The sequence below is a fragment of the Pyrus communis genome, chromosome 17 (assembly GCF_963583255.1).
Source record: "Pyrus communis chromosome 17, drPyrComm1.1, whole genome shotgun sequence".
NCBI classification, from domain to species: domain Eukaryota; kingdom Viridiplantae; phylum Streptophyta; class Magnoliopsida; order Rosales; family Rosaceae; genus Pyrus; species Pyrus communis.
In genome coordinates, this window is record NC_084819.1 from 4726225 (window position 1) to 4738558 (window position 12334).

General features: G+C 35.6%; 1 protein-coding gene across 1 annotated transcript; it reads left to right on the plus strand.

Annotated features, from left to right (window-relative positions):
* The first annotated feature begins 814 nt into the window (after positions 1–814).
* LOC137722977 (probable enoyl-CoA hydratase 2, mitochondrial) lies at positions 815–3820 on the plus strand. The gene is made up of 8 exons (XM_068462117.1): positions 815–1108; positions 1220–1389; positions 1587–1661; positions 2153–2243; positions 2360–2411; positions 2777–2880; positions 2960–3036; positions 3352–3820. Exons 1-8 carry the CDS (start codon positions 922–924, stop codon positions 3526–3528), a joined length of 933 nt encoding a protein of 310 aa, XP_068318218.1. The 5' UTR covers positions 815–921; the 3' UTR covers positions 3529–3820.
* The last annotated feature ends 8514 nt before the right edge of the window (positions 3821–12334 follow it).

Genomic DNA, 12334 nt, shown 5'->3' on the forward strand with positions numbered 1-12334 from the left:
AAAAGTAATGGGTTGTTGGACAAAAAAATAAGATTAAAAAAATGTAAGGTATTCCATTTGTTCGCCCCCCTCCCCCACCTCCCTCATCTCTCATCCCTCGCGTATCTCCCTCTCTCCTCATTTTCATTGTTTTTCAACCCGCCTTCCTTTCCCTCTCATTATAAAAAATGTTTTTTGCCTGATAATAATATTATTAAATTAGTTGTTAAATGATTATTATTATTTTTTAATAAACAACGTTATCTATACTAAGGAGAAGGAGATGGGCTAGCAATAATGTGATTCAATTAGTTGTTCATTCAATATTATTTTCTCTATTTTTAAACACGTTCAAAACATCTCAAGAGATGTGTAAAGCCGGTTATAAAAAAAGTCTTTCGCACACGGATAATAATGTGATTAAATTAGTTGTCAAATAATTGTTGTTTTTTTTTTTTAACAAACGATGTTATCTACACTAAGGGAGATAGGATGAGTTTAGCCTCACAATGAGCTAACAATAATGTGATTCAATCAATTGTTCATTAAATATTATTTTTCTTTATTCTTATTGTAAATTCTATAGAGACCGATTTTATTATGTAAATTCAACTGCTTTAATTGGTTTACGAGGAATTTCTTCTAGCATGATTTAAGATTATTCATTTACTTCAAATATTTAACTTTCCTTTTGTCAATTTATGCATATAAATACATTTCAAACATATAAATCGCGCGTAGCACGTTTTGATTTAAAAAATGTCTTCTACACTCGCTCACGCGTGCATAAGGCTAGTTGTGTTTAAGTTGGACAGCTGGTATGAGTTATTGTGCGATGTCGTCTTGTTAGACAGGATTTCTCCTGACTCCCTCATTTCTCTAAGCCCATCAATTGGCAAGAAGAGCTGCTCTGGAGTTTGAGCTTGAGCTTCTGAAAGAAAAATGGCGGGCGGTTTAAGAGTCATAAGTAGGTCACTGAAACATTACAAACCCACAACCTCTATATTTTCAGAGAATTCACTCTATCCTCAATCCAACCAATGGATTTACCAAACTCGCCGGACTCTGATTTTAGAATCAGCACCGTCACGCACCGTCACCCTCCACCGACTCCCTGACTTTGATTCCGGTAAGTTTTGGTTCTGAAATACGTTTTAAAAAGTGGGTTATCTCTGTTTATGCCAATTTTCTATGACCCAGAAAGCATTAACCGAATTGGGTTTTGTTTGTTTGATAACAGGGATTATTGAGGTTAGGTTGGAGAGGCCGGAGGTGAGAAATGCAATTGGGAAAGATATGCTGAGAGGTTTACAGAACACCTTTGAAGCTGTCAGTAAGGATTCTTCTGCTAATGTTTTGTTGATCCGCAGCAAAGTTCCCAAGGTGTTCTGTGCTGGAGCAGATTTAAAGGTAGGAATTTTTAATTTATTCGTTGAATCGATGTTTTGTTTTGGAAGGAGTTTACAGTGGATTAGCAAAGAATTCTTCAAATTTATATTCACTTTGATTTGCTTGAATGAATTATTTGCATATAAGAGTTGTGATATGTACAAGAGAAGATAGTGCTCACTAGTCAAATTGTTCTTGCCTCTTAATTTGATTGGCAGGAACGGAAAATGATGAGTGCATCTGAAGTTCGAGATTTTGTCAACACGCTGCGTGCCACATTCTCGTTTTTAGAGGTTAATCTTCGTTGTTAATTTTCTATAGTTGTTTTGTTATTAAAAAGGCCTGAAAGATGATAGAAATTGAGAAGTTGGTTTTGACACTCGGTGATTTTTAGAGGTTAATCTTTATTGCCACAAGTGTTTCAGATTCTGTACAACACTCTTAAAATGCTTTTTTGTTGTTTGGTATATAGTATAACAGTGGGTATGGGTATGTATATGTGAGTGTTCTATAACGATGGATATTGGATGCACATACGTGAGTGATGTATAATGGTGGACATATGATATCAATATGTAAACGAGCAGACACTCATACATAAATGTGAGTGTCCAGGATATGTTCAGAATTATATTTACTAATTTGATTTCATAACGCTGTTTTTAATTAGCATGGTATGATCATTTAATGCTTGTATGCAGGCTTCCTTGTTTGCTGTTTATACATTAGTACTCCATAAATTATTTTCTTCTTCTTGACACTTACTTCTGTTCATAATATTCAGGTACTTTCTATTCCGACAATTGCTGTCATTGAAGGAGCAGCATTGGGTGGTGGACTTGAAATGGCTTTATCATGCGATCTTCGGATATGTGGTAATTCCATTTCTTTAATTATTTATACCGAACCCAGTTATGGTCATTAAACTATCAATCCTTTTAAACTTTTATAATGCCAAGTCTCTTATTGTTTTACACCATTAATGGCTTAGGAGAAGATGCAGTGATGGGCTTGCCAGAAACAGGACTTGCTATCATTCCTGGGTAGGTGCTAAATTTCAGAATGAGTTCACATTATCACCTATGATATTCTCCCCAAGAATTGCATATCACCTGCATCTTGTTTGACGAACCCAACATTCTGTACTGTTTCAACTTTTTCTAAGCGGGTTTCATAGCAAACGATTTCATATAACATAAGAGATGGGTGGGATTTTAATTCCCATTCCAACTGATATTTAGTTTATGGAATTGTTTCGTCCATATTGTCTACATTTTCTGGAAGAACTTCTTTCCGATGATTACTTCTTATTTTACTCTCTTCTTTTATTTATTTTTCTTTATCTCCATTTTTTTTGAAATTATTCATCCAGTGACAGATCAACTCTCTTGATTGCGTCCATTGACAGGGCAGGTGGAACACAGCGGCTTCCTAGATTGGTTGGAAAAGCAATATCAAAGGAACTCATATTCACTGGTAGGAAGATTGGTGGCAGGGAAGCAGTGTCAATGGGTATGTGATGTATGTCTACTCAGTCGCTGCTTTCTTTTTGTCCTTTTTTTTCTTTTGATGCAATTGTACGTCACTACAGGTTTGGTAAATTACTGTGTTCCTGCTGGTGAAGCTCATCTAAAGGCACTTGAAGTTGCTCGCAATATAAATGAGAAGGTACAGAATTATTTTATCCACTATTGCATTCATTTTATACTATTTCATGGGGAAAGTTATAGTTGAGAGTATTCTATGAACTGAATTTTCGCCTTCCGATGATAACTACATTCTAACATCTCAATCAAGGTAGATGTCTATAGCTGAAACTTCTCTATACATAAAATTTGCTGTAATGACAATGTTTAATACATGCACTGAAAAGGGGAAAAAAGACAGTAAACTAAAGCATAACTTGAAATAGTCATACTAGGCAAAGAACAAAAAGTTACAAGTAATTGTTGCAATCAAACTTATGAAATAGAGTGTTAGCAGGGTCCAATAGCAATAAGGATGGCAAAAAAAGCTATTGATGAGGGACTGGAGGTAGATAAGACCTCAGCTTTGGCTCTTGAAGAACATTGCTATGAAAAGACGTTGAACACAAATGATCGCTTGGAAGCCCTATCAGCATTTGCTGAGAAGCGAAAGCCAAAGTATACTGGAGATTAAGATGATAAACTTGCTATAATTTGTCTGGATAAGTTTCTTGGTTGGGCAGAAATAAACTTGTCAGCAATGACAAATTGACAGGTCAGTAGCAGTCTTAATTTTATTTGATCATAATTTACTATTTTATGAATAGCTGATTAAATGTTTTGTTTGGGTGTCTGTGGATTGAATGTGTTCCTTAGTGAATCTACTAATTGTACTCATCAATATTGTTCCTTTTTACACTTTAACAATCAAATGGTCTTCGCTGAATAGAGGCTCGTTTCTTAGGAAAGTATCTTTACTAAGAAAAGCTTGTTCTTGATTTCACTCCATTTAGTTTGAGTGTATTCGGGATCTCATGCTTGAAATTAATGTTGGTGATGAATTAGGATAAATTTATTTTAGTGTTGCCAAAACCTCAACTCTTATTTTGTATAAACATTGCATTCTAGTGGACCAATACTCTGCTATTCCTAGTAGGATCCGTAGACGTAGAATTGGAGTTACCAGCGTATGACACTAACATCATTCCCCACAAAACATTGCTAATGTTGATAAAACAATGCCTACATTGCATCTAGTCCAAGAGCGTCTATAGAATGTACTTTGGGCTAGCAAACACAACATAGGAAAGTGAAATAAAATAAAATGAGTGTATACTTGGGCTTAGTCAAGTTGGTTGGTTAGTACAATGTGCTCTCTTCTCTCACCCAAATTCGAATCTTCCTCCCTGTAGTTTAGATGAGTGTTGAGAACTTAAGAGTAATCTCAAAACTCGAAAAAAAGGGACCTCGCATGTGCTTTTAAGTAGTTATGCCACTCTCCATAATCCATAATGCCAGTTAATTTTATGACGGAATCTTAATTTTATGACGGAACCTCAACTTTCTTCAATGAGTTTAGTATAGATTCTTCTGACAGTGGCAAAAAGGGAGTGATTCAAGGGATATACTGAAATTGTAAGAACCATGTTTGTGTTTTGTATCATCTTTAGAACCAAACATGCTGAACTTGTTGAACTCATGTATGATATTAGAAATGATCATACAAAACAAAAAGATAGTCCTAAAGATGATACAAAACACAAAGATGGTTCTTAGAGTGGTCAGCTTGTAATGGACGTATTGTCATATGAAATGTGATCAACTTGGCAATGCTTAAGAAAAAACACTTATTTTGTCACTAATACAAAATGTGATTATAGCATTGTTGTTACAAGAATACAAAAATTTTACGTCGAAAAATTGACAAAGTAAATTGTTGTAATATTATGAAATGGTTCTACTCTTAATGGACCTGTTGTCATAAAGCTCCGCCAGTGTTGGGAGGCATAGACTGGAAAAAAAAATCCTCCCTGGACTCCAACTGATAAAACCCTAGCAGCTGCTCACCCCTTCTCTCTTTCTCTCTCTCTTTCTCTCAAACCCAGTTCCTTCTCCACGCCGCTGACTCCTTCCTTCGGCTGGGGTTGGCGGCAACCCATTGTTATTGCTTCTCTCATTTTGTCGTCTCTTTCTAGTAGTGATGCCTTTGGCCTTTTCTTCCGGTGTTTATGGCCGTCGGTTTCTAAGGTCATGGCCTGTTTTCTCGGCATCCTGTGCCACTTCCCAGCGTTCATTGCTGTTTCCCAGCGTTCTTCGCCGTTTTGGCTTCTTCACTCCTAATCCCTATCCTGCGGCCCTTCTTTTTCAACCCCAAACACTCACACTTTTCCTTCTTCTTCATTTTCTCCCCCTCACGTCTTTCATTCCACAACCTTTGCCACAACCTTTGCTCAAAAGTAGGAGCAGCTCACCCATTTTCGCCATCAAATCTAAACTTTCCTTTCACAGCTCCGCCCCTGACCGACATACTAGAAAAACAGGGCCAAGTGTGTTGCGGCTTAGCCTAAAGCGAGGGTGTTTTAGATGCCCCCTTAGCCCTAATCCCTTTCCATTTGTTTTGGTTATTGGTTCTCCTTGTTGGCGCTTGTGTTGAAGGTTCAGATCTGGTGTTTCTTCTCCGATGTGGTGCTTTTGGTGGTGAAATTTGGTTGGGGATTTCTCTCTGTTGCATGTTGGAAAACTCTGTGATGCGATACCTTTGTCGAATTCAACGCGGAGTTGGTTTTCTTCCTGCGGCTACCCTTGTGGTTGCTGGCGAGGTGGTTGTGTTGACGGTTGCGGCATATTCCTGCTTGTGCATGACAGGATTTAGGATTTTTTTATTTTTGCTATTTTGCCCTTTTGTTGTTTGGGCTTTTGGCTTTCCCCAATTGTATTGGGCTTATTTGTTGTCCTTAGGGCTGGTTTGGTATTGTTGTGTTGTGAGAATAAGCAGCTGAAATAAAGCAGCAGAGTGTTTAGTAAACTTTTTTGTGAAAGTGCTTTTGTAAAAAAAAAAAAAAAAAAAAAAAAAAAAAAAAAAAAAAAAAAAAAAAAAAAACAGTATGATAGTATTTAGTAAACTTTTATGTAAAACAACTGTGATTGTGTGAAATGATCAAAAAAGGTATAATACTAGATGTGCTATTAATTTAATTTTCTTAACATATAAAGGTGAATTACTAAATATACTTTATTTTTAAACGAAAAATATTTATAAACTTTATCTTAAATATTAATTAGTATGACAAACTACTTCAATTGAAATATTTTAGACTGAATAACTATGATTCATTAGTACAATATTGTTAATGTACTTGAAGGTAGTCTAATTAGATGCATTCATCAAACTTGCCGCTATTCTATTTCTTAATGTCTCTATCTCATGTGATCCTTCAACTTCATAATTTTGGTATTCTTCATCATCACTATTATCGCTCTCTTCACAAAAGTTCCTGGGGTCATCAAAATGACGATCATGTTCAGAATACCTCTGTATTTAGTTATGAAGAACCATTGTAGCAATGTCAATCTTCACTTGCTCATTGAACGAGTAATTAGGCATATCCCTTAAAGTTGCTCATCTTTTCTTCCATACCCCAAAAGTTCGTTCAATGATGCTCCTAAGAGAAAAATGCATGTGATTGAATACCTCTTTATGACCCGTTGGTTCGGTACCCCTATGAAAGTCTGGGAGATGATATCTTTCACCTTTATATGGTCCCAAATAACCTCTCATTTGTGGGTACCTCGCATCTACCAAGTAATATTTTCCTGACAATTGAAAATTTTGTTTTGTAGTGTAATAATTATACAAAGTAAGTATGTAAAATGTTATAATAATACAAAACAAGTATGAAGATTACCATTTGAAGGCTTAGAAAAGTTTAAATTTGGATTCCGTAGCACGGATAGAAAAACCCTTGTATCATGTGCAGTGCCTTCCCATCCGGCACAAGCAAATGTGAATTGCATGTCAAAATTACATGCAACCATAACATTTGAGTCGGTATTCCTTTCTTACCAATGTATGGAACTTGATCCGGAGGTGGTATTGAAGCCTCAACATGTACTCCATCTATAGCACCAATACAATCCTAAAAATAATGACATAGAAGAAAACCGTCAGCCTACACTTCTAGTTTGCGAATAAGTTAGAAGACGAGTCAAACTTTACCTTAAAATAAGGCATGTATCTTGTATCTCTCCTTATTTCTTAGGGAATGCCATGAAACTCCGAATCCATCGGTTTGTAATATCTATTTCCATCTTACATACGATATCCAACATAGCACCAAAATATCTACTAACAATTTCACCAGAATGTTGAAATCTCTCTTGTGCTAATATATTTTTCACACCATGTCCCAACATATGCAAGAACATTCCTAATATTTCAATTGCACTAATTCTCCTTGAACATTTCAATCCATAATTAGTTTGCAAGTCATTGGATAATCTATAAAAGACATATTTGTTCATCCTAAACATTCTATAGCATTGCACATGATTTCCTTGTAGTACTTCCATCAACCAAATATTAGCTGTTTGGGAAGAATTCATAAACTGACTTTTATGGACATATTTTAAATAATATGTTTCAACAGCTTTCGCTACAGCACATATAATTAGACCAACCTCCAAATCCTCAACATTATCATCATCATAGGTGTTCATATTGAATATAAACCTGTAACATAACACATAATTCAACATTCCACAAGTCATAATCCAACAATCACTAAGAAGTCATAATCCGACATTTAAGAATAATCCAACGTTTAATAAGAAATCATAATCCAACATTCAACATATAATCCAACATTCAATAAACACAAAGTACAAGCAACATTCAACACATAATCTTAATACAAAGTACAAACCACACAGTCCTAATTCATAGTTTTAGCTCCTTATTGTTCTTTGTTGAACATATATTTCAACCAAGTTAGCTGCACTTCAGGATCCTTTATAGTGGCAAACACCTCTCGCTTCTCTGCACTACAAAATAAACATGTAGCAAACAACCATAACTCGCTAGGTGGCTCATAACCAGGCAATTGTGCAACAGAAGCTATCACTTCCGCAATTCAACCCATTGATGAGCCACTAGCGAGTTATGGTTGTTTGCTACATATTTATTTTGTAGTGCAGAGAAGCGAGAGGTGTTTGCCACTATGAACGATCCTGAAGTGCATCTAACTTGGTTGAAATATATGTTCAACAAAGAACAATAAGGAGCTAAAACTATGAATTAGGACTGTGTGGTTTGCACTTTGCATTAAGATTATGTGTTGAATGTTACTTGTACTTTGTGTTTATTGAATGTTGCTTGTACTTTGTGTTTATTGAATGTTGGATTATATGTTGAATGTTGGATTATGATTTCTTATTAAACTTTGGATTATTTTTGAATGTCGGATTATGACTTCTTAGTGATTGTTGGATTATGACTTGTGGAATGTTGAATTATGTGTTATGTTATAGGTGTATATTCAATATGAACACCTATGATGATGATGTTGAGGATTTGGAGGATGGTCTAATTATATGCGTTGTAGCGAAAACTGTTGAAACATATTATTTAAAATATGTCCACAAAACTCTGTGTATGAATTCTTCCCAAACAGCTAATATTTGGTTGATGGAAGTACTACAAGGAAATCATGTGCGATGCTATAGAATGTTTAGGATGAACAAAAATGTCTTTTATAGATTATCCAACGACTTGCAAACTAATTATGGATTAAAAGGTTCAAGGAGAATGAGTGCAATTGAAATATTATGAATGTTCTTGCATATGTTGGGACATGGTGTGAAAAATAGATTAGCGCAAGAGAGATTTCAACATTCTGGTGAAACTGTTAGTAGATATTTTGATACTATGTTGGATATCATATGTAAGATGACAATATATATTATCAAACCGATGGATTCGGAGTTTCGTGGCATACCCCAAGAAATAAGGAAAGATACAAAATACATGCCTTATTTTAAGTAAAGTTTGACTCGTCTTCTAACTTATTTGCAACTAGAAGTGTAGGCTGACGGTTTTCTTCCATGTTATTATTTTTAGGATTGTATTGGTGCTATAGATGGAGTACATGTTGAGGCTTCAATACCACCTCCGGATCAAGTTCCATACATTGGTAAGAAAGGAATACTGACTCAAAATGTTATGGCTGCATGTAATTTTGACATACAATTCACATTTACTTGTGCCGGATGGGGAGGCATTGCACATGATACAAGGGTTTTTCTATTTGTGCTACATAATTTAAACTTTTCTAAGCCTCCAAATGGTAATCTTCATACTTGCTTTGTATTATTATAACATTTTACGTACTTGCTTTGTACAATTATTACAATATAAAACAAAATTTTCAATTGTCAGGAAAATATTACTTGGTAGATGCGGGGTACCCACAAATGAGAGGTTATTTGGGACCATATAAAGGTGAATTGTCACATCCCGGCCCGGGGCGGATCACTTCCCGGGCCCGCTCCACCACCGTAGCACGATATTGTCCGCTTTGGGCTTACCATTCCCTCACGGTTTTGTTTTTGGGAACTCACGAGTAACTTCCCAGTGGGTCACCCATCATGGAATTGCTCTAGCCTCTACTCGCTTAACTTCGGAGTTCCCATGGAACCCGAAACCAGTGAGCTCCCAAAATGCCTCGTGCTAGGTAGGGATGAGAATATACATATAAGGATCACTCTCATGGGCGATGTGGGATGTCACAATCCACCCCCCTTAGGGGCCCGACGTCCTCGTCGACACACACGCAACCATGGTTAGACTCTGATACCAAATGTCACATCCCCGCCCGGTGCGGATCACATTCCGGGCCCGCTCCACCACCGTAGCACGATATTGTCCACTTTGGGCTTACCATTTCCTCACGGTTTTGTTTTTGGGAACTCACGAGCAACTTCTCAGTGGATCACCCATCATGGGATTGCTCTAGCCTCTATTCGCTTAACTTCGGAGTTCCCATGGAACCCGAAGCCAGTGAGCTCCCAAAAGGCCTCGTGCTAGGTAGGGATGAGAATATACATATAAGGATCACTCCCATGGGCGATGTGGGATGTCACATGAAAGATATCATCTCCCGGACTATAAAGGTGCCGAACCAACGGGTCATAAAGAGGTATTCAACCACATGCATTCTTCTCTTAGGAGAATCATTGAATGAACATTTGGGGTATGGAAGAAAAGATGAGCAATTTTAAGGGATATGCCTAATTACCCGTTCAATAAGCAAGTGAAGATTGTCATTGCTACAATGGCTCTTCATAACTACATACAGAGTTATTCTGAACGTGATCGTCATTTTGATGACCTCAGGTACTTTTGTGAAGAGAGCGATAGTAGTGATGATGAAGAATACCAAAATTATGAAGTTGAAGGATCACATGAGATAGAGACATTAAGAAAAAGAATAGCGGCAAGTTTGATGAATGCATCAAATTAGACTACCTTCAAGTACATTAACAATATTGTACTAATGAATCCTAGCTATTCAGTCTAAAATATTTCAATTGATGTAGTTTGTCATACTAATTAATATTTAAGATAAAGTTTATAAATATTTTTCTTTTAAAAATAAAGTATATTTAGCAATTCACCTTTATTTGTTAAGAAAATTAAATTAATAGCACATCTAGTATTATATCATTTTTGGCCATTTCACACAATCACAGCTGTTTTACATAAAAGTTTATCATACTGCTTTTTTTTTTTTTTTTTTTTCCAAAAACACTTTTACAAAAAAGTTTACCAAACACTCTGTTGCTTTATTTCACAGCCGCTTATTCTCATAGCACAGCAGAAGGAGTTTTTTTTTCAAAGCACAGTAATACCAAACCAACCTCAACCCCAAATTGGGTCTTAGTTTTGTGCCACTGCCCTTCAATGAAATTGTTTGCTTTCGACCAAAAAAAGGAGCATATTGATTGACTAGGCGTGAAATGGGTTTTACCTGAGTCCTCTCTTTAAAAATAGAACTTGTTTTTTTTATTTTAATTTTTTTTATTTCATACGATAGCACTTAAAACTACCATTTTGTTACCACATTAACGACCTTGAATTTTCTTCAGTGCACATTAAAAATAAATTTTTAAGTTACACATCTGAACAAGAGTCATTAGATCCTGTTAAGTTAAATGATCTAACGACTCTTGTTCTATTTTAGTTGAAAACTAATGACTTTTGTTCAGATGTGTACTTAAATGTGCACTAGAGAAAACTTCGTAAGGACCTTTAACCTCTTTATTCAAGAATATTCTTTCGAGGCGCCTTCGACACGACACTCCTCAACCATTGTTCCAATAGCCCTCAAGACCACACGAGCAACGCCCGACCCATTACAAATCTAAAATTCAAAAAAGAACAATTTATAATCATTTTTATTCAAGCAAATGGGGGAGGGAGAAGAATCGAGCCTATAATACTTGATGTAAAGACAAATAGTCTTAACCACTTGAACTAAAGGTCATATTCAATTTTTATTTTTTTATATAACGAGGTATTTATACAGATAGATAAAGAAATAAATTGGTTTTGAACTTTTAATTTACTAGATTTGAACTGGCCTTCTTCCTACCATTGGGGTTAAAGCATAAATCCATACACAAATATATTAATGACGTGTTTAGGTATCTGTAATAAGAATAACTATAAGGAATATGATTCCGATTACGGAGTATTCAAGCGTTTACTAACTTTGAAAGAATAAAGAAAGTGGTGGAGCCCACACGAAATAAGGGATTCAATTCCTAAAGGTGGTGGAATTGGACTCCTTATATTGATGAGGTATTTGAATTCCATGAGGGTGAAGGAGTCGGGAATGCAAGTTTTCTTCCTATTATGCCCTCTTTATTATTTTTAAAATTTCAATCTGCCATTCAACACTAAGCGCTGACTATTTGACGACGTTGTATTTTCCCTTCTCCGCTGTTGCCAGAAGTCATTTCCTTCTATATTTCTTCCTTTCACAATAATAGTATAACACGATTGATCAGGTTATATTCAAACCAGAGCTTCTGATTTTTGTTTTTTATTTTTTTATTTTTTTGGTTCAAAGAAAATTTGATTATGATTTCAGAACTTGGAGAGTGGTGATTGGAGGATTGAGGTCAAAAATAATAAGACATGGCGGTGCTGAGGAGGTGGATGAGGGCATTTTAATATAAGATGAAATAAAAAAAAAGAAGGAATAAGGGCATTTCAGTAATTATGTTAATTTTTATTTTAATTTAGGGGAATTAGTAAACAACTTATATGAACTTAATTTCATTCATACTTCGATTTTAGAATATTTAAGTAAACAGCTTCAACATGAATCCAATTTTGATTCCTCTTCATTTAAACTCTTCCATAATTCAATTCATCTTATTTTGATTACGGTTACGTAAACGAACAATAAGTGGCATCTATGGGCCATGAAATGGGGACT